This window comes from Haliotis cracherodii, unplaced genomic scaffold (assembly GCF_022045235.1).
Source record: "Haliotis cracherodii isolate W230 unplaced genomic scaffold, xgHalCrac1.p SCAF_5, whole genome shotgun sequence".
Taxonomy (NCBI): domain Eukaryota; kingdom Metazoa; phylum Mollusca; class Gastropoda; order Lepetellida; family Haliotidae; genus Haliotis; species Haliotis cracherodii.
In genome coordinates, this window is record NW_027266308.1 from 37,585,378 (window position 1) to 37,607,605 (window position 22,228).

Here is a 22,228-nt window from a genome sequence, read left to right on the forward strand (position 1 = left end):
TGCACACACCCATTGTATATATTAGTTATCTGGCCGATGATGCAGTGCTAATCACCAGGTATGTATATACCTGTAGTTACACAGAGTAACGATCTCCTAGCATACTTGAATGTGAACAATTGACCTACACTGAAGATACGAACACTGATAGGCAGTCAGCCTGACTACACATAGCAAGGATGCACTTTGATTGGGGCGGGAGTGGAGAGTAACTGATCAAATGACAGACTCCTTTCTTCACAGGTCAACCTGAAGGGATCTACCTGACTTCCTCACCTGTGTCTCACCTGTAATCAAGGATACCTGTATTGGGTGGGTCAAGATGGGAGTGCTGTGGATATACCTGTAGGCTTGGTTTACCTGGGATAATGGACAACTCTAATCGCTTTCAATGGTAAGTGAGGCTGTGTCAGTTACCCTTTGTTTATGTTTGACTTTTAATTTTTTTGTGAAACATCTATGTTTTTTAGAGTTATAATTTCATTGATTTTGCATCACCTTGTGGCGTTATTTGGAGAATAATGAAAATTTCCAAACATGGTTTTCGGCTGTGATGGACAATTCAGACAGATTTGATCAATAACTATGCATGTTTAGTACTCAAAAGAAGTTAAAGAATACCCGATTTTTTTAGATGACTTTAGTTAATCTGTCATGGCCATGACAGTGTAGTATTTGTTTGTTTGTTTGTTTGTTGTTTAAAACCACACTCTGCAATATTGCAGCTATATATAGTAATATATGGATTGTAATATGAAAGAAACAGGTTTTCTTTAACTTCTTTTGAGTAGTATATATTTACCGTCTTCTATTTGAGGAAGTAGCATTTGTAGGTTTGACACTATATAGTAATATGAAAGAAACAGGTTTTCTTTAACTTCTTTTGAGTAGTATATATTAACCGTCTTTTATTTGAGGAAGTAGCATTTGTAGGTTTGACACTATATAGTAATATGAAAGAAACAGGTTTTCTTTAACTTCTTTTGAGTAGTATATATTAACTGTCTTCTATTTGAGGAAGTAGCATTTGTAGGTTTGACACTATATAGTAATATGAAAGAAACAGGTTTTCTTTAACTTCTTTTGAGTAGTATATATTAACTGTCTTCTATTTGAGGAAGTAGCATGTGGAATGAAAAACATCTGATGGCAGATAGTGATAAACTGGTCTCAACCTATAATCTAATAAAATTTATTTCAGTCCAGTGTAAAGCTAAGCTGATATTAGATTACATATTCTGATTAGATTCTACTGAAGATATCCATACGGAAGGGCATTTTGGGCAGATGTAAATGATTATCAGCTATCCTGGGAATTTAGTCTAGACAGGAATAGATCTACCAAGTAAATGAGTTTTAGAGAAAAAAATCTCTTGTTAATTAATTCCTGCAGAACAAATTCTAGATATAAAGTTATCAGTAGGTATTCTTCATTACACTATATCCCTGACATATATAGATACAATCAGGTGTTGGGCTAACTCCTAACAGTCATCTCTAAACTATGTTATATTATATAAATTAAATAAAAGCACGGCCAGAAGCTGATCCATCAAACTGAAATTGATATCTATCTCAAAATAATGCATCCACAAGGCATAAACTACAATATCGAATCCTGGACTTCCCTGTCCCATCTACTGTTATGACACAAAGTTGTGTCCCTTGGGCATGCCAGAAACCTATGATTGTGGGTTCAAATCCCGGTTAGCCCCGATTATGTTTCTAGGTTTGTCAGCACCATACCCGTGCTCGTGGGTTTCACCGAAGTGGTAAACGTCTGAGACCTGCATCACTTGGGGCTTTCCTCCCACATTAAGCTGCCACGCCGTGATATAACTGGAATACTGTTAAAAGTGGCGTTAAACCCAACTCACTCACTCACTCACTCACTCTTTTATGACACATTGATCTCATCATACTCATCCTGTGTCAGGGTGGTGGGTAGCCTAGTGGTTAGAGCGTTCACTCGTCACTCTCGCGTCTCTCTCGGTGATATTGCTGGAATATTGCTTAAAGTGGCGTAAAACAATACTCACTCACTCATCCCATGTCTATGTGAGTATCCATGTGATGATGTGGCTATTGATAATGATGCTAGTTATCCAACACCCTTATCGATCAGATATGATAATTGTCTGTGTGTGACCTGTCGTGGCAGACCTTAATCTGTGAATAATGCAAACTCTGATTAGTGATAAAGATAACACTGTTCCAGGGCTAGAATGTACCTGGAGGACACAGTGCAGAGCGGCTGTGTGATCAACAGGAACCTAGATCTCGACATGGTTATCAGAGTCATGCGTGGGACTGGAAAATTGTCTCTGTATAATACCGTATTCAACGTAATAAGTGCCCCGCTCTAATAAGCGCTCACGGCGATATTTGCTGATATATTGGCTAGTGGACAATCCCAATTAGCACCCATTCCGATTGATCAATGTACACAAGACTTATTTATTCGTGTATAATACGCACTCGTGTGTTATATGCACCCTTAGTTATGGGCAATTAAATTCTGGGAAAATATATCTGTTGTACATAAACATATCAGGCTGTCACCATAGACCACGAAATTTATCCTTTAACTCTGTTTTTTTTCACCAAAATAATATTCTAATAAGAGGCCCCTATTTCTTATTTTGAGAGCGCCCTGGGCGCTTATTACGTTGAATACGGTAAGTGCTTTTATTAGTCACAAGATTGATGCATCATTGAATTTGTGTCAGACCACAAAAATTGCATTTCATTTAATGATTTGAGTGATTTCTGAGATTAGTTCCCCTTTAATGATCTGGGCCCCATGCCACAAACACGATCGTAATGCTAAGACGATTGTAACTCTTATACTTTAACATAGAATTATGACTGTCGTGTGCTATGATCCATTTGTGGAACGTGGCCCTGAAATGCTAAACATTTAAATTTCCAAAAAGAAATCGTAAAATATACCCTATTCAGTTAATAATCTTATATATTTTTGTCAGGACATTTTCAGACAAGATTTGAATATGGAAATAATTGCAGTTTGACTGATCTGTAACTGATTGTCTTTCAGAAGGAAACTATGTTAAATACATGGAGGTATGTATTTTAAGTCTTCATACATTTCCATAGGGGATCCTAGGGTAGACATGCTTGTCGTAAGAGGCGACTAACGGAATTGGACAGTCAGGCTCGCCGATTCTGTTGATGCATGTCATTATGTCCCAACTGTGTAGATCGATGCTTATGATGTCAATCAGTGGATTGTATGGTCCAGACTCGATTATTTACAGACCGCCATCATGTAGCTGGAATATTGCCAAGTATGGCATTAAACAATGGACGCAGAAATCTAGAGATTGAGACGATAGGGTAATATCATTAAGGGAGCCCAGATGGTAATGGCGATTGCTGTCATGAGTTATGCCCTTCACTTTACCCTGATTATAAGTGAGTGAGTGAGTGAATTGGATTAAATACTGCTTTGAAGAGTATTCCAGTTATATCACAGCCTGTCAACTTGTAGCCCGAAGTGATGCAGGTCTCAGATGTTTCCTACTTTGGTGAAACCCACATGCCCGGGTATGGTGCTGACAAACCCCATAAACATTATCGGGGCAAACAAAGTTTTGATCCTACATTCATAGGTTTCTCCCTCTGAAGTAGTATTGATTGAACAAAGACAAGAATGTTTAAATTTTACTGCTACTTATAAAATAATAATGCTGTTTAATATCCCAGAAGTATATATTCAGTATATCTGATTTAACAACCAAAATGTTCAGTTTCATGTTTTAAAGGTACGGGTAACAGCAAGTAATTATAATTGGGTTTTCTGCTTCAGCCCAAAATAAGTAATGTTCAACAGGACTTTGAGATGGCCTCCCTCTCTAGAGGGGGGTTAACAGAACAGCATGCAAAGCCAGTGGTGTATGGATTTACTAACCTGGGGTATCGCCACTCCCACAGCGGGAACTACCTCAACTCGGGATACAAGCGTAATGCCTCGGAGTTTGACTCCGATATTGGAGAGGAGGACATTGATGGATATCAGGTACACACTGACTCAATTAATTAAATGACTATCAAAATATCCAATCCGCGCCATGGCCTGTAAAGATCGAGGGTAGAATAAGTCTTCAGCAACCCATGCTTGCCGTAAAAAGTGACTATGCTTGTCGTAAGAGGCGACTGATGGGATCGGTTGGTCAGGCTCGCTGACTTGGTTGATGCATGTCATCAATCCCTATTGCGTAGATCGATGCTCATGATGTCAATCACTGGATTGTCTGGTCCAGACTCAATAACTTTCAGACCGCCGAAATATAGCTGGTATATTGCTGAGTGCTGCGTTAAACAACAAACAAACAATCCACCCCACAATAATATACTGCAAGAATGCTTTGCCCTGTGGTGATTGGTCTCCAGCAACTTATACAATGGATCAGGTTGTCGGACTTGTTGACTTGGATGATGTTATCGTTCCCTGATGGTGTGGATCATTGTTCACAATATCAATCACTGGATCGTGTGGTCAAGACTCGATTATTTATTGTCCACTGTCATATAGCTTGAATGTTATTGAGTGCTGCATTAAACAACAAACAAGAATGTTTTGTAGATCAGGACCCAAGATAGACCAACCATCAGCTATGACATTAGCATCTGTCATTTTTTCCTATGTGAACGTCACTGCTCAAACTGCTTGACACCTGTTTTTACTCTGGTCCAGAACTGGAAAGGTTCATTGCTGAATCAAATATACAGAAATGTACCCCGGGTCTATATTCAAGAATATACCCTGGCCAGAATTGTAATGGAAATACCCTAGATGTGTACTTTATGGCACTACAGCAACAAGGCAAGTCACGTAAACACCTAGTGAAAACATGGCGTAGCTGTAATATGTCTGACTCTTGACTAAGAATCTAATCTCATTTACATGCAACTGAAACTAATGCCATCACTTTGTATGGTTGTAAACAACATGCTAGCATGTTTCCATCTTTTCCTACAGAATCCAGCTGATGAGGACATCCACAGGTTGAAAATGGTTATGGCCCCTTCAGAGAGGCGATTTGGTTTCTCCGTCATAGGGGGCGCTGATGAAGGTTTCGGTCCTCGTGTCGATGACATCACGCTCGGTAGGTGAATATTTCATTTTCACTGGAATAAAAAATGTTGAATATATTCTTCCACTTTATCCCGACTCCATTTGACTGTGGTTAGGATAGATTTCCTTAGGGGAAGAAAAAACTTCTGAAGTTATTGAGTTGTCAAGCCATTGATGCCTTGTACACTGGTGCCAAGTGGAATTGTACAAGTCCATTATGCTATCCCATCCACGCACTGCTCAGTCAGTGTAAACATGGTTAGCATCAGGGGAGATAACCCTATCACCCTTTTGATTTCTCACAGGAACACAATAGCAGTGGGAATGTTCTTGTTAAAAATCAAATTTGGACCTGTTGAAGAAAATACATATGTAAATATGTGTAGTGTTAATCATACATGTTTCTAGATCTATAGCATATATATATTAATTTATCAGCCAGGAAATATATAGTATCATATAGAGTTAAAAGAACTTGAAACAAACCATCATTACTATACTGAGTGCAGAATATTTATTAATTGTTCTTTCAGTATCATTTGTTTGTCAGTGTTCATTATGCTCTGGAGCTCTTTGTGAATCAAATTACTGGAGCCAAACTGATTAATTGTTGAGGAACACAAATAGGGAATGATATTTTATAGTCAGAGCAAGTACTTTAAAAGCAAATGTAGCCAACATTTTTGGAACTGAAGCTCTCATAAAATGTCTGCATAGTGTGTTCAAGAGATGTTATCGCACCTCCATGTCAGAATGATAAGATCTGATTGGTCCATGTGATCTTGATAAAAAAATATGTATCCTGCCTTGGAGGGAAATTTCTGAGAGGCAGAATTAATCCTTTATACTCCGCCATGGGCAAGACAGGCTGCACGTGCATTTCTGAGAGGCAGAATAAATCCTTTATACTCCACCACCAGGAAGACAGGCTGCACATGCATTTCTGAGAGGCAAAATAAATCCTTTATACCCAGTTTCGAAACAAAAAGCTGCACACTTTTTATGAGTGAATGAAAGTCACATGACATAAGCACAAGTTATCCTCAGCTCAGCGAACAGCTGTTTTCTATCAATTTTGAATTTGTTTTAATCCTTTTAAAATGTCATATTAAAACATTCGTAATATGACACTTGAGAATAGACACTGAGGACCATAAGGATAGTGAGATCCTTCTCTGTGGAATTCTGTTATAGATTCAGTTACATATACACATGGACTTTGATAACAGGATAAATAGTTTGTTCTTAACAATATCTGAGGGTTAGCCTAGATGAATAAAAAATTAATAGTGAAGGGTAAATAGCCCTTTGCTTCCTAGCACTTTTGGATCTGTTAAACTTCAGAAGAAAATATCCAAATCTCAGTGTGGTAGCTTTCCATATCTGACAGTGACTAGCCAATATCTGGATATATATTCAGAGCAGTACAAGGGAGCACTTCCTCAAAGGATACTTTTCACCATGTTGGATATCGTTCCATAGGTCCTGTGTTTGTTGACAGTGATCTATCTTTGAGGTGTAATTTCCAGTCACACATCCTTGTTTTAGATATGACAAACATTCTGATCTCAAAGCAAGTTCTTGTTCTTGATTATGCTGGTCTATATTTGTCAGTAAGCTGTACTGTTCGTCTCAATGTTGAGAGTGAAATATATACTGATGCATATTTGCCTGACTTTCTTATTGTAATTTGTTCCAGTAATGATTCATGTATTGCGATACATACCACGATATATTGCATGCGTTCTTTCATTGTTAAATTTGTGGATCCCCTGACATATTTCACAAAAGAGCCACAGTGTTTGCACAATCCGATATTATCTTCGATTTTCTTAGCATGTTTTCTTTCTTATTAAGTCTGATATGGACCCATACATCAAAGTTCTTCTCCCAACCCCCAACCCCCAACCCCCAACCCCCAAACCCCCAACCCTCAATCCCCCAACCCCCCAACCCCCAAACCCCCAACCCACCAACCTACATTTTATAAAACTTTCATAGTCATCCGCCATTTTGTTGATGTTGCTATTTCATATATCAACTTATGTAATATATTGTGTACTTTATGGCACTACAGCAACTTATTGTGATAAGTATTTCATTTGTATTTATAATTGTGGTATATGGATAATACAACATACTGCCAGAAAGTATATCTACTGGATGATAAACATTCACTACTCCTCAGTGTAGTTAGCTCCAGATGCAATGACACTAGTATCAAGCAGTAATCAGTTCTTCTCCACAGGAGTCACAGAGGCAGGGTGTTTGTCCCCATAATAACATAGCAGATTATGAAGGAAATTAATTCTTTTGATTTCCGTCATTTTGAATCATTAGGTGATTCTCTTGCGCAGCTTGTAATTCCAAGATGGCTGAGTGGCAGCACACCTGACACAGCATCTAATCCAGGCTGCAGTGTGTCTGTGGAGGACTCCATCACACACACTGCTAGCCAGGTTAGCACATCAAACACCCACATCAAACACTCCCAACTTGCAGCCCAGGAACCACTTGCTTTGATTGTGGTAGCAATGGGTTAGCCTTGATTTGTTATGTCTGCTTCTTTCGTCTCTGATGATGCTAATTTGTTGTGTAAAGGAACAAAATGGTGAATAGGTGGATGACAGATTTGCATTCAGAAGAAAACAATTTCCGTATCACCATACCACATAACCGTACTCACCATGTTGAGCACCCTGCTCCAATAAGTGCCTCCTGACCGAATCTGTAAGTGATCCCTATGGACAGCTCTACTTTACATGGCAGTCTGTATTTTCTTGTGTATAACCCAATCTGTAAGTGATCCCTACAGACAACTCTACTTCACATGGCAGTCTGTGTTTTCTTGTGTATAACCCAATCTGTAAGTGATCCCTACAGACAACACTACTTTACATGACAGTCTGTATTTTCTTGTGTATAACCCAATCTGTAAGTGATCCCTACAGACAACTCTACTTTACATGGCAGTCGGTGTTTTCTTGTGTATAACCCAATCTGTAAGTGATCCCTACAGACAACTCTACTTCACATGGCAGTCTGTATTTTCTTGTGTATAACCCAATCTGTAAGTGATCCCTACAGACAACTCTACTTTACATGGCAGTCTGTATTTTCTTGTGTATAACCCAATCTGTAAGTGATCCCTACAGACAACTCTACTTCACATGGCAGTCTGTATTTTCTTGTGTATAACCCAATCTGTAAGTGATCCCTATGGACAACTCTACTTTACATGGCAGTCGGTATTTTCTTGTGTATAACCCAATCTGTAAGTGATCCCTATGGACAGCTCTACTTTACATGGCAGTCTGTGTTTTCTTGTGTATAACCCAATCTGTAAGTGATCCCTATGGACAGCTCTACTTTACATGGCAGTCTGTGTTTTCTTGTGTATAACCCAATATGTAAGTGATCCCTACAGACAACTCTACTTTACATGGCAGTCGGTATTTTCTTGTGTATAACCCAATCTGTAAGTGATCCCTATGGACAACACTACTTTACATGGCAGTCTGTATTTTCTTGTGTATAACCCAATCTGTAAGTGATCCCTATGGACAGCTCTACTTTACATGGCAGTCTGTGTTTTCTTGTGTATAACCCAATCTGTAAGTGATCCCTACAGACAACTCTACTTTACATGGCAGTCGGTATTTTCTTGTGTATAACCCAATCTGTAAGTGATCCCTATGGACAACACTACTTTACATTTCAGTCTGTTTTTTCTTGTGTATAACCCAATCTGTAAGTGATCCCTACAGACAACACTACTTTACATGACAGTCTGTATTTTCTTGTGTATAACCCAATCTGTAAGTGATCCCTACAGACAGCTCTACTTTACATGGCAGTCTGTGTTTTCTTGTGTATAACCCAATCTGTAAGTGATCCCTACAGACAACTCTACTTTACATGGCAGTCGGTATTTTCTTGTGTATAACCCAATCTGTAAGTGATCCCTATGGACAACACTACTTTACATGGCAGTCTGTATTTTCTTGTGTATAACCCAATCTGTAAGTGATCCCTATGGACAGCTCTACTTTACATGGCAGTCTGTGTTTTCTTGTGTATAACCCAATCTGTAAGTGATCCCTACAGACAACTCTACTTTACATGGCAGTCTGTATTTTCTTGTGTATAACCCAATCTGTAAGTGATCCCTATGGACAACACTACTTTACATTTCAGTCTGTATTTTCTTGTGTATAACCCAATCTGTAAGTGATCCCTACAGACAACACTACTTTACATGGCAGTCTGTATTTTCTTGTGTATAACCCAATCTGTAAGTGATCCCTACAGACAACACTACTTTACATGTCAGTCTGTGTTTTCTTGTGTATAACCCAATCTGTAAGTGATCCCTATGGACAGCTCTACTTTACATGGCAGTCTGTATTTTCTTGTGTATAACCCAATCTGTAAGTGATCCCTACAGACAACACTACTTTACATGGCAGTCTGTATTTTCTTGTGTATAACCCAATATGTAAGTGATCCCTACAGACAACTCTACTTTACATGACAGTCTGTATTTTCTTGTGTATAACCCAATCTGTAAGTGATCCCTACAGACAACACTACTTTACATGGCAGTCTGTATTTTCTTGTGTATAACCCAATCTGTAAGTGATCCCTATGGACAACTCTACTTTACATGGCAGTCGGTATTTTCTTGTGTATAACCCAATCTGTAAGTGATCCCTACAGACAACACTACTTTACATGGCAGTCTGTATTTTCTTGTGTATAACCCAATATGTAAGTGATCCCTACAGACAACTCTACTTCACATGGCAGTCTGTATTTTCTTGTGTATAACCCAATCTGTAAGTGATCCCTATGGACAACTCTACTTTACATGGCAGTCGGTATTTTCTTGTGTATAACCCAATCTGTAAGTGATCCCTACAGACAACACTACTTTACATGGCAGTCTGTATTTTCTTGTGTATAACCCAATCTGTAAGTGATCCCTACAGACAGCTCTACTTCACATGGCAGTCTGTGTTTTCTTGTGTATAACCCAATCTGTAAGTGATCCCTACAGACAACACTACTTTACATGACAGTCTGTATTTTCTTGTGTATAACCCAATCTGTAAGTGATCCCTACAGACAACTCTACTTTACATGGCAGTCGGTGTTTTCTTGTGTATAACCCAATCTGTAAGTGATCCCTATGGACAACTCTACTTTACATGGCAGTCTGTATTTTCTTGTGTATAACCCAATCTGTAAGTGATCCCTACAGACAACACTACTTTACATGGCAGTCTGTATTTTCTTGTGTATAACCCAATCTGTAAGTGATCCCTACAGACAACACTACTTTACATGGCAGTCTGTATTTTCTTGTGTATAACCCAATCTGTAAGTGATCCCTACAGACAACTCTACTTCACATGGCAGTCTGTGTTTTCTTGTGTATAACCCAATCTGTAAGTGATCCCTACAGACAACACTACTTTACATGACAGTCTGTATTTTCTTGTGTATAACCCAATCTGTAAGTGATCCCTACAGACAACTCTACTTTACATGGCAGTCGGTGTTTTCTTGTGTATAACCCAATCTGTAAGTGATCCCTATGGACAACTCTACTTTACATGGCAGTCTGTATTTTCTTGTGTATAACCCAATCTGTAAGTGATCCCTACAGACAACACTACTTTACATGTCAGTCTGTGTTTTCTTGTGTATAACCCAATCTGTAAGTGATCCCTACAGACAACACTACTTTACATGGCAGCCTGTATTTTCTTGTGTATAACCCAATCTGTAAGTGATCCCTACAGACAACACTACTTTACATGTCAGTCTGTATTTTCTTGTGTATAACCCAATCTGTAAGTGATCCCTACAGACAACACTACTTTACATGACAGTCTGTATTTTCTTGTGTATAACCCAATCTGTAAGTGATCCCTATGGACAACTCTACTTTACATGTCAGTCTGTATTTTCTTGTGTATAACCCAATCTGTAAGTGATCCCTACAGACAACACTACTTTACATGACAGTCTGTATTTTCTTGTGTATAACCCAATCTGTAAGTGATCCCTACAGACAACTACACCCGGTCTGTATTTTCTTGTGTATAACTAAAAACAGCAGTATATAATAAAGTTGCCCTGTGACTATTATTACTATTATTAAACATTTTTAGTTTCATCAGTGTTCGAACTAACTTGTTTGCTACTACTACTACAGTTCCTAAAAACAAATTAACCCATTAGGTATGGTTTCAATGAGCACACGCACACACGCACGCACACACACAAAACACACACACATGCATACACACAACACATACACACACAACACACACACGTCGCTATATATGTGCACTAATCCTTGACGCGGCGTTAAACCCTATTTCACATCACACCACCTTGTACAGTAATTTCATTTTTACAACTTGTTGAGTTTCCGACATCAATGGTCATGTTGATGATGAGATGTAGTTGAAATGAAACCATACATTAGTCTATGTAGACTTACATTTAGTCTATGAAATCTTATATTACACAATATCCTTCTTGACTCTAAAAAAAATATAAAAAATCTCCCTATGCTGATTTCATATAGAAAAGAGCTAGCTAGAGCTGGCTAGACTTGCTTTCGTTTGCGTTTCTAGATTACTATTTTTTCAATAAATAAATATATTCCACAGTCATGGTGCAGGACTATAGTCTATGCTGGGGAGGTTATGCCTCTGTGAACTCTATAAACTCTATACACTTACTCAGCATTCACCTGATGAAGCATCAAGAAGTAGCTCTGAAACGTCGTGGCATCATTCACACGATAAAGGAGCAAGAAGTAGCTCTGAAACGTCGTAACATCGTTCACCCGATAAAGGAGCAAGAAGTAGCTCTGAAACGTCGTGACATCATTCACCCGATAAAGGAGCAAGAAGTAGCTCTGAAACGTCGTGACATCATTCACACGATAAAGGAGCAAGAAGTAGCTCTGAAACGTCGTGACATCATTCACCCGATAAAGGAGCAAGAAGTAGCTCTGAAACGTCGTGACATCGTTCACACGATAAAGGAGCAAGAAGTAGCTCTGAAACGTCGTGACATCGTTCACACTATAAAGGAGCAAGAAGTAGCTCTGAAACGTCGTGACAAAGAATAAAAGAAGTTGTGTTTCATAAAAGTGTCATGTATACATGGATGATGTATTGAGATACTGGAGTTCAAGTTCTTGATGTTTCAGCAATTGTATCTTGGGGCATAACGCCTTGGAAACCATATTTGAGATTCATAGAATGGTCATAGTTTTGTCTGTTTGATCAGTCATTTCATTTCAGGGCAATTTTATACAAATATATCAGCACAACAAAAGATTGCCCATCCAGCTACTCTAATTTAAGATTCATAGAATGAAGAGTCCACCTTTTATATTTAAGCCTGCCCTAAGCTCTTTACAGCGTCCATTATGTGTACAGATTCCTTCACTTCAGAAGGGTTATAAACAGAAATATGACATGTTGTTCATCTTGCAATCTCAATTTGCGATTCATGAAAAGGGATAACATTATTCGTGAGGCTAACTCAAGTTCTTTAAGTTCTTTAAGCTTGTATACCACTCAAAAGAAGTTAAGAACACCTGATTCTTTACTGTTACTATCGTTAATCTGTCATGCAAGAATCGGGTCATGCCATGACAGATTAACTATTGTAATAGGAAAGAATCGGGTCATGCCATGACAGATTAACTATTGTAATAGGAAAGAATCGGGTCATGCCATGACAGATTAACTATTGTAATAGGAAAGAATCGGGTCATGCCATGACAGATTAACTATTGTAATAGGAAAGAATCGGGTCATGCCATGACAGATTAACTATTGTAATAGGAAAGAATTGGGTCATGCCGTGACAGATTAACTATTGTAATAGGAAAGAATCAGGTCATGCCGTGACAGATTAACTATAGTAATAGGAAAGAATTGGGTATTCTTTAATTCCTTTGGAGTAGAATGTATTTCATCACTGGTTACAAACAATAGACGAATATACAGTAGATACATTATGTCAAAATTTGTAATATGTCATCTTAAATTGTGTAGAAAATATATTCATTAAAGGTTTAATTTTGTTGTAGAAAATTCCTGGTGTGAAGGTTGAAAAAAAAAAGATTGAAAAAGATATTTCAGATTTTTTCTTCGTGTGGCATGTGCACATTCACTGGATGAAAGAAATAATGCTCTTCAGACTTTTGTTTACATTATCTTAGAGTCAGCAGAATCTGTAAGCCAATGAAAGATTCCTGCTGTATCTTGTGATAACAAATGTAGCATGTGCTTCACCAGGGTCAGCTCAACATGCCATGGTTCTTGAATATTCTTGTTGACAGAGGTCTGTGAATCAATTTTCTCAACTTGATCAATGATTTACATTTCCGAAGGCAGACGGAAACATGTAATTCAATAAATTCTGTTTTCGTAATTTATGTCCTGGTGCATGACTTGATGTTGAGATGTTGGAGATTTATCATCACAGTAATCTAATGGCTGACATTTCATTTCAAATGTTGTGTGATAAGGGAGACAACTGCTTCAACTGATAATCTCAACAATGAATGCTCTCACAATGAGCAAAGTGCATGTTACTCATTCAATATTTTTTCAAATTATCTTTGAATATCTGACTTAAAGGACCATGAAAATGAAGAAATCTAGACTTGCCAAAGTTTGTAGACCTTATCGGGATTTTTTAGAATTGGAATATGCAAATGTACTTTATCCTTGCAATTGGCTGGGCACAATATGTCCATACATGTTGCACAACGCCGCTTAAGGTATCTAGGCTACACAAGCCGGCGAAAATACCGTATTCCTGCATTATAGAATTGACATACCTTGTCATTTGTGCATTCCTAATTCTTTAAGGCACCATGGCTGAAAACCACTCACTCACTCACTCACTCACTCACTCACTCACTCACTCACTCACTGATTCTTTAAGTTATGATGGCTGAAGATAACTCACTCACTAGTGACCAGCCCGCTTACACTCACTTTAATATTGTTTAAGATACTATGGCTGGAGCCAACCCACTCACTATACAGCTAATAACACCCCATGCATCAAACCACTTCGCTTTATTTGTACACGTAAGATCTTCTTCTTGTCAAGTAGTTTCTGCCGGGTCTGGCACATCCCCCGGAGGGATGGCATCAGCGGTTCATGTGTAACTAGATGGCCTTGTCAGTGGTCAGCCTGGCGCTCTTTCCCTCATCTATACAGTTAATACAAGATGTTACAGGGTATTTATCAGAGACCGCCTCTGTGGTTTAGTGGTTGAGCATCCGCCCGGAGAGCGGAAGGTCCGGGGTTCGATCCCCAGACGCGTCATACCAAAAGACGTTAAAAGATGGTACTGGTTGTTACCCTGTCTGGCGCTCGGCATTAAGGGGCTAAAACAAGGACTGATCGACTTGGAGTCAGTATACTGTGTCTGAGTGGGGTATTCATGTTAAACTGCGGCATGGTATCTCAGTGAGCTGGCACTATAAATCGGGATCAGTCCGGACTAGTACAAGCAGCCACACAAACATACACACGTACATGCATGTCGCTATATAAGTGCAATAATCTTGGACGCGACGTTAAACCCCATTTCACCTCACCTATTTATCAGATGATATATCACCTTCTATTGTGCAGCCTATACACTGATGTTGACAAGTATTGCCAAAACTGCATAAGGCCACACTTTAACTTATGCTTAACGGATTTGTTCCAGCTTTTCCACATGAGGTCGGTTGAAATAAAACTAAATGTAAATATAACAAATGTTTTATTTCGGATAACACTTTCTTGGTAACGTACAGATTCTGTAGGTTACTAAGAAAGTGTTTTTCCAAATATAACATTTGTTACATTTGACCACTGTTTATTCATAGCTTTCGGCCATGGGAGCCATGCAAATTTACACTTGTCAGAATTGGGTACACAAAATGTCAATCACTTGTTTTTATATACGAAAGTAATTTTGCCATGGAGTTATAACTGCAGCTGGCTTCTTGACTCACTGATAGTGATGTAGACATGGAATTTTCTATAACATTTTATATTGTATAAGAGGGCCTATATTTCTAGCGGGAAACATAATAAAAATAAATACTACACAAAGAATATATTCCATTTTCATGTATTGCTGTTGTGATTACTGCTGTCATAACATTGTAATATATACGTTGATATGTAGCCTCAGAGAGAATGTGTACTAGTTGGCAATTGTATCATGAACGCCAGTTATCATGAACTCCAGTTTTGAACATCAGTTATCATGAAGAACAGTTGTCATGGAGATCAGGTATCATGAAGATCAGTTATCATAGAGATCAGTTTTCATGAAGAACAGTTGTCATGAACACCAGTTATCATGAACTCCATTTATCATGAACATCAGTTATCATTAAGATCAGTTATCACGAAGAACATTTATCATAAATGCATGTTATCATGAAGAAGAGTTATAGTTATTACGAAGAACACTTATGAATCCAAGTTATCATGAATAGCAGTTATTACGAAGAGCAGCTTTAATAAATACAGGTTATCATGAAGACTAGTTATCACACTGACCAGTTATCATGAATACTGGTTATCATGAATACCAGTTATGATGAAGAACAGCTATGATGTATACTAGTTATGATAATCTTCAATTATCATGAATACAAGTTACCATGAACCTAAGTTACATTAGTATAATGTTTACTAAAAATACTGGAACTGAGCGGGCCTTTAAAAATATTCTTGATTTGTTTCATGAAGCACACCAGAAACCTATGATTGTGGGTTCGAATTCCAGTTTGCCTCGATTATGTTTCTAGGTTTGTCAGCACCATACCCGTGTTCCTGGGTTTCACCGAAGTGGTAAACATCTGAGACCTGCATCACTTCGGGCTTTCCTCCCACATTAAGCTGACACGCCACAATATAACTAGAATACAGTTAAAAGCGGAGTTAAACCTCACTCACTCACTCACTCACTCACTCACTCACTCACTCACTCACTCACCTATAAGGTCCATAGCTCAACACTATCATCGCCTTTGTGTCTATTTGTGACTAACAGATTTGTGATTCAGCATGGGGTTTCAGTGTTTTTATTCATACTTTCCCTAAAAAAAATTAAAACGAAGAAGTTTTTAAAAATGATGGCTATGTAGGAGATTACAGGTGTCATGATTGTACAAATTATCGATGCAACACAATTGTACTCGACACATAATCAATACATTGATGCCAAGTTAAAATGTCAATAAATAGTCAATATGGACACTCAGCTGTACTGTTGATACAAAAGCTGTATTGAACTAAACCGTTTCAATCATTTTGGTCCTAAATTCATCCTACATGATACGAAGTGTGGTTATCCAAATACCAACTAAGTCCTTTAGAGAACTGACTGGTGTCATTAATTTCGCCTTGCGAAAGTAAACGTTGCAAACTATCCATGATTAAACTTTCTAAATTCACACACTTTCTATAGCGAAATGTCAAAGCATCTGTGTTTTCCGTACTATCTTGGGCAGCAGAGTTAACAAATTGAAAAAGAACACCACAAAAATCTAGGCTTAAAATGTCTCCACTAAACTTAGCCACAGTAATGTGTACCGGTACTATTTTTAAGGTATTACCAACAGCATGATCCAGAGCTCCAGATAAGCTGCGTATCTGCGTAAAATACTCATCAGAAATGCAGAAATATGCAGTAAAATAAAATCCAAGCGTAGCAAATACGCAAAGAAAATTACAGATACGCTACAAAAATAAAACTTGTGCGTATCATCAAAATATTGTGATGTAACCCTGCGTATTCGATTAGCAAATCAGCAACTTATTTTGAAACGGGCATTCTGTCTACCTTGCCAAACTTCAAAATGACAGTTACATCATGATCATTTGCCATCACACTTCTTGCAGATGTATGTTGGTATTTTTGAGTCCTATAAAGCTCTCGAACCCACACGACACCAGTTTGCAGGGACTAGATGAATAGTGCTTCTAAATATTTAACTCAAATACCCACATGTGTAAAAACTAGTGGGTAACAGAAATTTGAATACCCAGATAGAATTACTGATACCCAATGATTTTAAAATGCATGGGTAAAATACCCACAACACCAAAAGCTTATCTGGAGCTCTGTGATCAGAAGATATTGGTGACCGCCTCATCAAGTCATACTGTGTACAGAATAATGAATACTTGACATCTCTGCAGCTCACCTGATGCTGTGCTCGGAGGCATGCAGGTGTCAGCCACTGCTCATTGACAGGTTTGTGTGTGGTTAGTGAATCGTGATGGTATGTCCGCCATTCACGTCCAACTGACCTGCCTTGTGTAGGAATGATGCACAAGGGGGCATGGGTGGCCCAGTCGTCTAAGGCGACACAGTTTTCTGTGCAGAGTTGCACCCTTAGGCTCTCCAGAAATCTATGTGATGGGTTCAAATCCTGGTTTGACCTGATTATGTTTCTAGGTTGTCAGCACCATACCCATGGGTTTCACATAGGGCTTTCCTTCCAGATTAAGCTGACACGCTGTGATATAACTGGAACACTGTTGAAAGAGGCGTTAAAACCCAACTCACTCACTCACTCACTCACTCACTCACTCACTCACTCACTCACTCACTCACTCACTCACTCACTCACTCACTCATGATGCACAATGTTTGGATGATATGCCTGACCATTCACTGATACGGTAATCATCATAGTTATATTTTGTATGTTAATGACAATGAGAGCTGTACAAACAGAACCAAATATTGAATTTAGATTTGCTTCAGGGTAAACTGGCCTTTACTAGAAATGATTATTTCTGGTCTGTTTTCTTAAGAAAAGTTTTAAGACGTCTTTTTGAAACTTTACAAAACAACTTTCTGAAAAATGTGGTCTCTGCTTGAAGCAGCTGAAGATGGCATGATGCTGATCTGCATCTCACTTACTCCTGGTTCGATGCCAGAAGGGGAGCTATCAGCACAGTACTCCATGTTGTCAGTGTCGACACTGTTGCCTGTTGCTGCTCAGCTCCACAACCATCATCTCTTCAGAGATGTAGAATGTCCATGTTTGCCAGCCTCTTGCCCTAGTCCCTGTGCAGTTTCAACGCTGATTATCAACAATCTAGGTGCAAATTAACTAAATTCCAATGATTGAGAAAACACCATATGGGCTTCACACCTCAAAATCAATAAAGGGGAATGAAATGCAAACAAAAATGTCTCCATTACATGAGGCCTTCTGGTCTGGAGGGAGGGCAGAGGCATGCCCGGACCCGGCAGCAGGGAACACCACTGATCAGGAGGACAGATAGCTGTGGGGGAAGATTGAGGGACATGTTGGAGTGGACAGTTTAGGGAGAGATGTTGCCAGTTGGAATTGTGGGAAATGGGAGATTGGGGATAGCTGTAGTAGCGAGCTGTGGAGATAGAGGATAGCTGTGGAGATAGAGGATAGCTGTGGAGATAGAAGAAAGCTGTGGAGATAGAGGGTAGCTGTGGAGATAGAGGATAGCCGTGGAAATAGGGGTAGCTGTGGAGATAGAGGGTAGCTGTGGAGATAGAGGATAGCTGTGGAGATAGGGGATAGCTGTGGAGATAGGAGATAGCTGTGGAGATAGAGGATAGCTGTGGAGATAGGAGATAGCTGTGGAGATAAAGGATAGCTGTGGAAATAGGGGATAGCTGTGGAGATAGGAGATAGCTGTGGAGATAGAGGATAGCTGTGGAGATAGAGGGTAGCTGTGGAAATAAAGGATAGCTGTGGAGATAGAGGATAGTTGTGGAGATAAGAGATAGCTGTGGAGATAGAGGATAGCTGTGGAAATAAAGGATAGCTGTGGAGATAGAGAATAGCTGTGGAGATAGGGGATAGTTGTGGAAATAGGGGATAGTTGTGGAGATTTGGGATAGCTGTGGGGGATAAGTGGTAGCTGTAGAGATTTGGGATAGTTGTTGGGTGTAGGGGACAGCTGTTGAAATAGGGGATAGCTTTGGAGATAGGGGATTGCAGTTGAGGATAGGAGATAGTTGTGGAGATAGGGGATAGCTGTGGAGATAGAGGGTAGCTGTGGAAATAAAGGATAGCTGTGGAGATAGAGGATAGTTGTGGAGATAAGAGATAGCTGTGGAGATAGAGGATAGCTGTGGAGATAGAGGATAGCTGTGGAAATAAAGGATAGCTGTGGAGATAGGGGATAGGTTTGGAGATAAGAGATAGCTGTGGAGATAGGGGATAGCTGTGGAGATAGGGGATAGCTGTGGAGATAGGAGATAGCTGTGGAGATAGAGGATAGCTTTGGAGATAGGAGATAGCTGTGGAGATAAAGGATAGCTGTGGAAATAGGGGATAGCTGTGGAGATAGGAGATAGCTGTGGAGATAGAGGATAGCTGTGGAGATAGAGGGTAGCTGTGGAAATAAAGGATAGCTGTGGAGATAGAGGATAGTTGTGGAGATAAGAGATAGCTGTGGAGATAGAGGATAGCTGTGGAAATAAAGGATAGCTGTGGAGATAGAGAATAGCTGTGGAGATAGGGGATAGTTGTGGAAATAGGGGATAGTTGTGGAGATTTGGGATAGCTGTGGGTATAAGTGGTAGCTGTAGAGATTTGGGATAGCTGTTGGGTGTAGGGGACAGCTGTTGAAATAGGGGATAGCTTTGGAGATAGGGGATTGCAGTTGAGGATAGGAGATAGTTGTGGAGATAGGGGATAGCTGTGGAGATAGAGGGTAGCTGTGGAAATAAAGGATAGCTGTGGAGATAGAGGGTAGTTGTGGAGATAAGAGATAGCTGTGGAGATAGAGGATAGCTGTGGAGATAGAGGATAGCTGTGGAAATAAAGGATAGCTGTGGAGATAGGGGATAGGTTTGGAGATAAGAGATAGCTGTGGAGATAGGAGATAGCTGTGGAGATAGGAGATAGCTGTGGAGATAGGAGATAGCTGTGGAGATAGGGGATAGCTTTGGAGATAGGAGATAGCTGTGGAGATAGAGGATAGCTGTAGAAAAAGGGAATAGCTGTGGACATAGATGATAGCTGTGGAGATAGGAGATAGCTTTGGAGATAGGAGATAGTTGTGGAGATAGGAGATAGCTGTGGTGTTAAGAGATAGCTGTGGAGATAGGAGATAGCTGTGGAGATAGATGATAGCTGTGGAGATAGGGGATAGCTTTGGAGATAGGAGATAGCTGTGGAGTTAAGAGATAGCTGTGGAGATAGGAGATAGCTGTGGAGATAGGAGATAGCTGTGGAGATAAGAGATAGGTTTGGAGATAAGAGATAGCTGTGGAGATAGGAGATAGCTGTAGAAAAAGGAAATAGCTGTGGACATAGATGATAGCTGTGAAGATAGGGGATAGCTTTGGAGATAGGAGATAGTTGTGGAGATAGGAGATAGCTGTGGAGATAGGAGATAGCTGTGGAGATAAGAGATAGGTTTGGAGATAAGAGATAGCTGTGGAGATAGGAGATAGCTGTGGAGATAGGAGATAGTTGTGGAGATAGGAGATAGCTTTGGAGATAGGAGATAGCTGTGGAGATAGGAGATAGCTGTGGAGATAAGCGATGGCTGTGGAGATAGGAGATAGCTGTGGAGATAGGAGATAGCTGTGGAGATAGGAGATAGCTGTGGAGATAGGGGATAGTTGTGGAAATAGGGGATAGTTGTGGAGATTTGGGATAGCTGTGGGGGATAAGTGGTAGCTGTAGAGATTTGGGATAGCTGTTGGGTGTAGGGGACAGCTGTTGAAATAGGGGATAGCTTTAGAGATAGGGGATAGCAGTTGAGGATAGGAGATAGTTGTGAAGATAGGGGGATAGCTGTGAAGATAGGGGATAGCTGTGAAGATAGGGGTTAGCTGTGAAAATGGGGGATAGCTGTGAAGATAGAGGGATAGCTGTGAAGATAGGGGGTTAGCTGTGAAGATGGGGGATAGCTGTGTAGGTAGGAGATAGCAGTTGAGGATAGGGGATAGCTGTTTGTCTTGATAGGTAATGGACAGTTAAGGGATAGATGTTGGCAGCAGTTGTGGCATGGAGAGTGTACTCGAAGGTAATGTCATAACTGGAATAATAATACTTGAATGGTATTTTTTAATGGTGTGATAACTTGAATAGTTATTATATGTGACAGATTACATTTCAACTAAATCAATATAATAGTTTTGGACACATCATGATGATTCACAACTGTTCTGATGCAAGTGTTGCCAAGGCTTTACCTATGTTACCATGACAATGAATTGATGCCTGGGAAGACCAGGTAGTGTTTACAGATGGTGAATATGCCACGAAACCACTGCAGGGAATAAACATTGTTTAAACCAAACTTTCCATTAGGTGCCATATGAAACATTCATGTGATATTGTCATGTGGCTCGCATTGTACCACACAGCATCAGTTGTTAACAGTTATAAAGCATCCCGATAAAATAGAGTGAACATAACAATGGAACAGTAATATTTCTGTTGAAAGAAATTTATAAAACAAGTGTCAGAACTGTATTTCCCGAGCAATAGCGAAGGTAATGCATGAATTCTTACACGAGTTTCATACAACCACTATAACACATATATGACTGTAATAATATCTTTATTACCCATTATTTTATAAATCTTTTGAGCTCCCCTTTTACACAAAAAATGCACTGATCACCACTCTCCTAGAAAATCACAATTTGTCGAATGACGTCAACAATCTTTCAGCTATGACATCGTTTCTGGTGTTATGTTATTCCATCCTTACATCACAGTGAGATTCAAATAACATCAACAATGCCGTCCAAGTGATGTAAACCATGCTCTGGTGCACAATAAGTGATATTTGCACTAGTGCACATACGACTTTTATGAACTCGGTTATTTCTAACCCTGTGGGTAAAAAAGTAATGTTTTTATCATTATGCTTGGTATATACATTCTGTGAGATGAGGCATTGGTAACGATGAGTCAAAGGTCAAGGGGGGCGGTTGGGTAGCCTAGTGGTTAAAGCATTCGCTCATCATGCTGAAGACCCGGGTTCGATTCCTGACATGGGTACATGTGTGAAGCTTATTTCTGATGTCCCCTGCCGTGATATTGCTGG

General features: G+C 39.4%; 1 protein-coding gene across 1 annotated transcript in view; it reads left to right on the plus strand.

Annotated features, from left to right (window-relative positions):
- The first annotated feature begins 228 nt into the window (after nucleotides 1-228).
- LOC139443343 (protein PALS1-like) overlaps nucleotides 229-22,228 on the plus strand; it is a 103,228-nt gene continuing 81,228 nt past the window's right edge. The window contains exons 1-4 of the mRNA XM_071224322.1: nucleotides 229-394; nucleotides 3,059-3,084; nucleotides 3,830-4,039; nucleotides 5,003-5,129. Coding sequence (XP_071080423.1) covers nucleotides 3,079-3,084; nucleotides 3,830-4,039; nucleotides 5,003-5,129 — 343 coding nt within the window. The 5' untranslated portion in view covers nucleotides 229-394; nucleotides 3,059-3,078. The remainder of the gene's footprint in view (nucleotides 395-3,058; nucleotides 3,085-3,829; nucleotides 4,040-5,002; nucleotides 5,130-22,228) is intronic.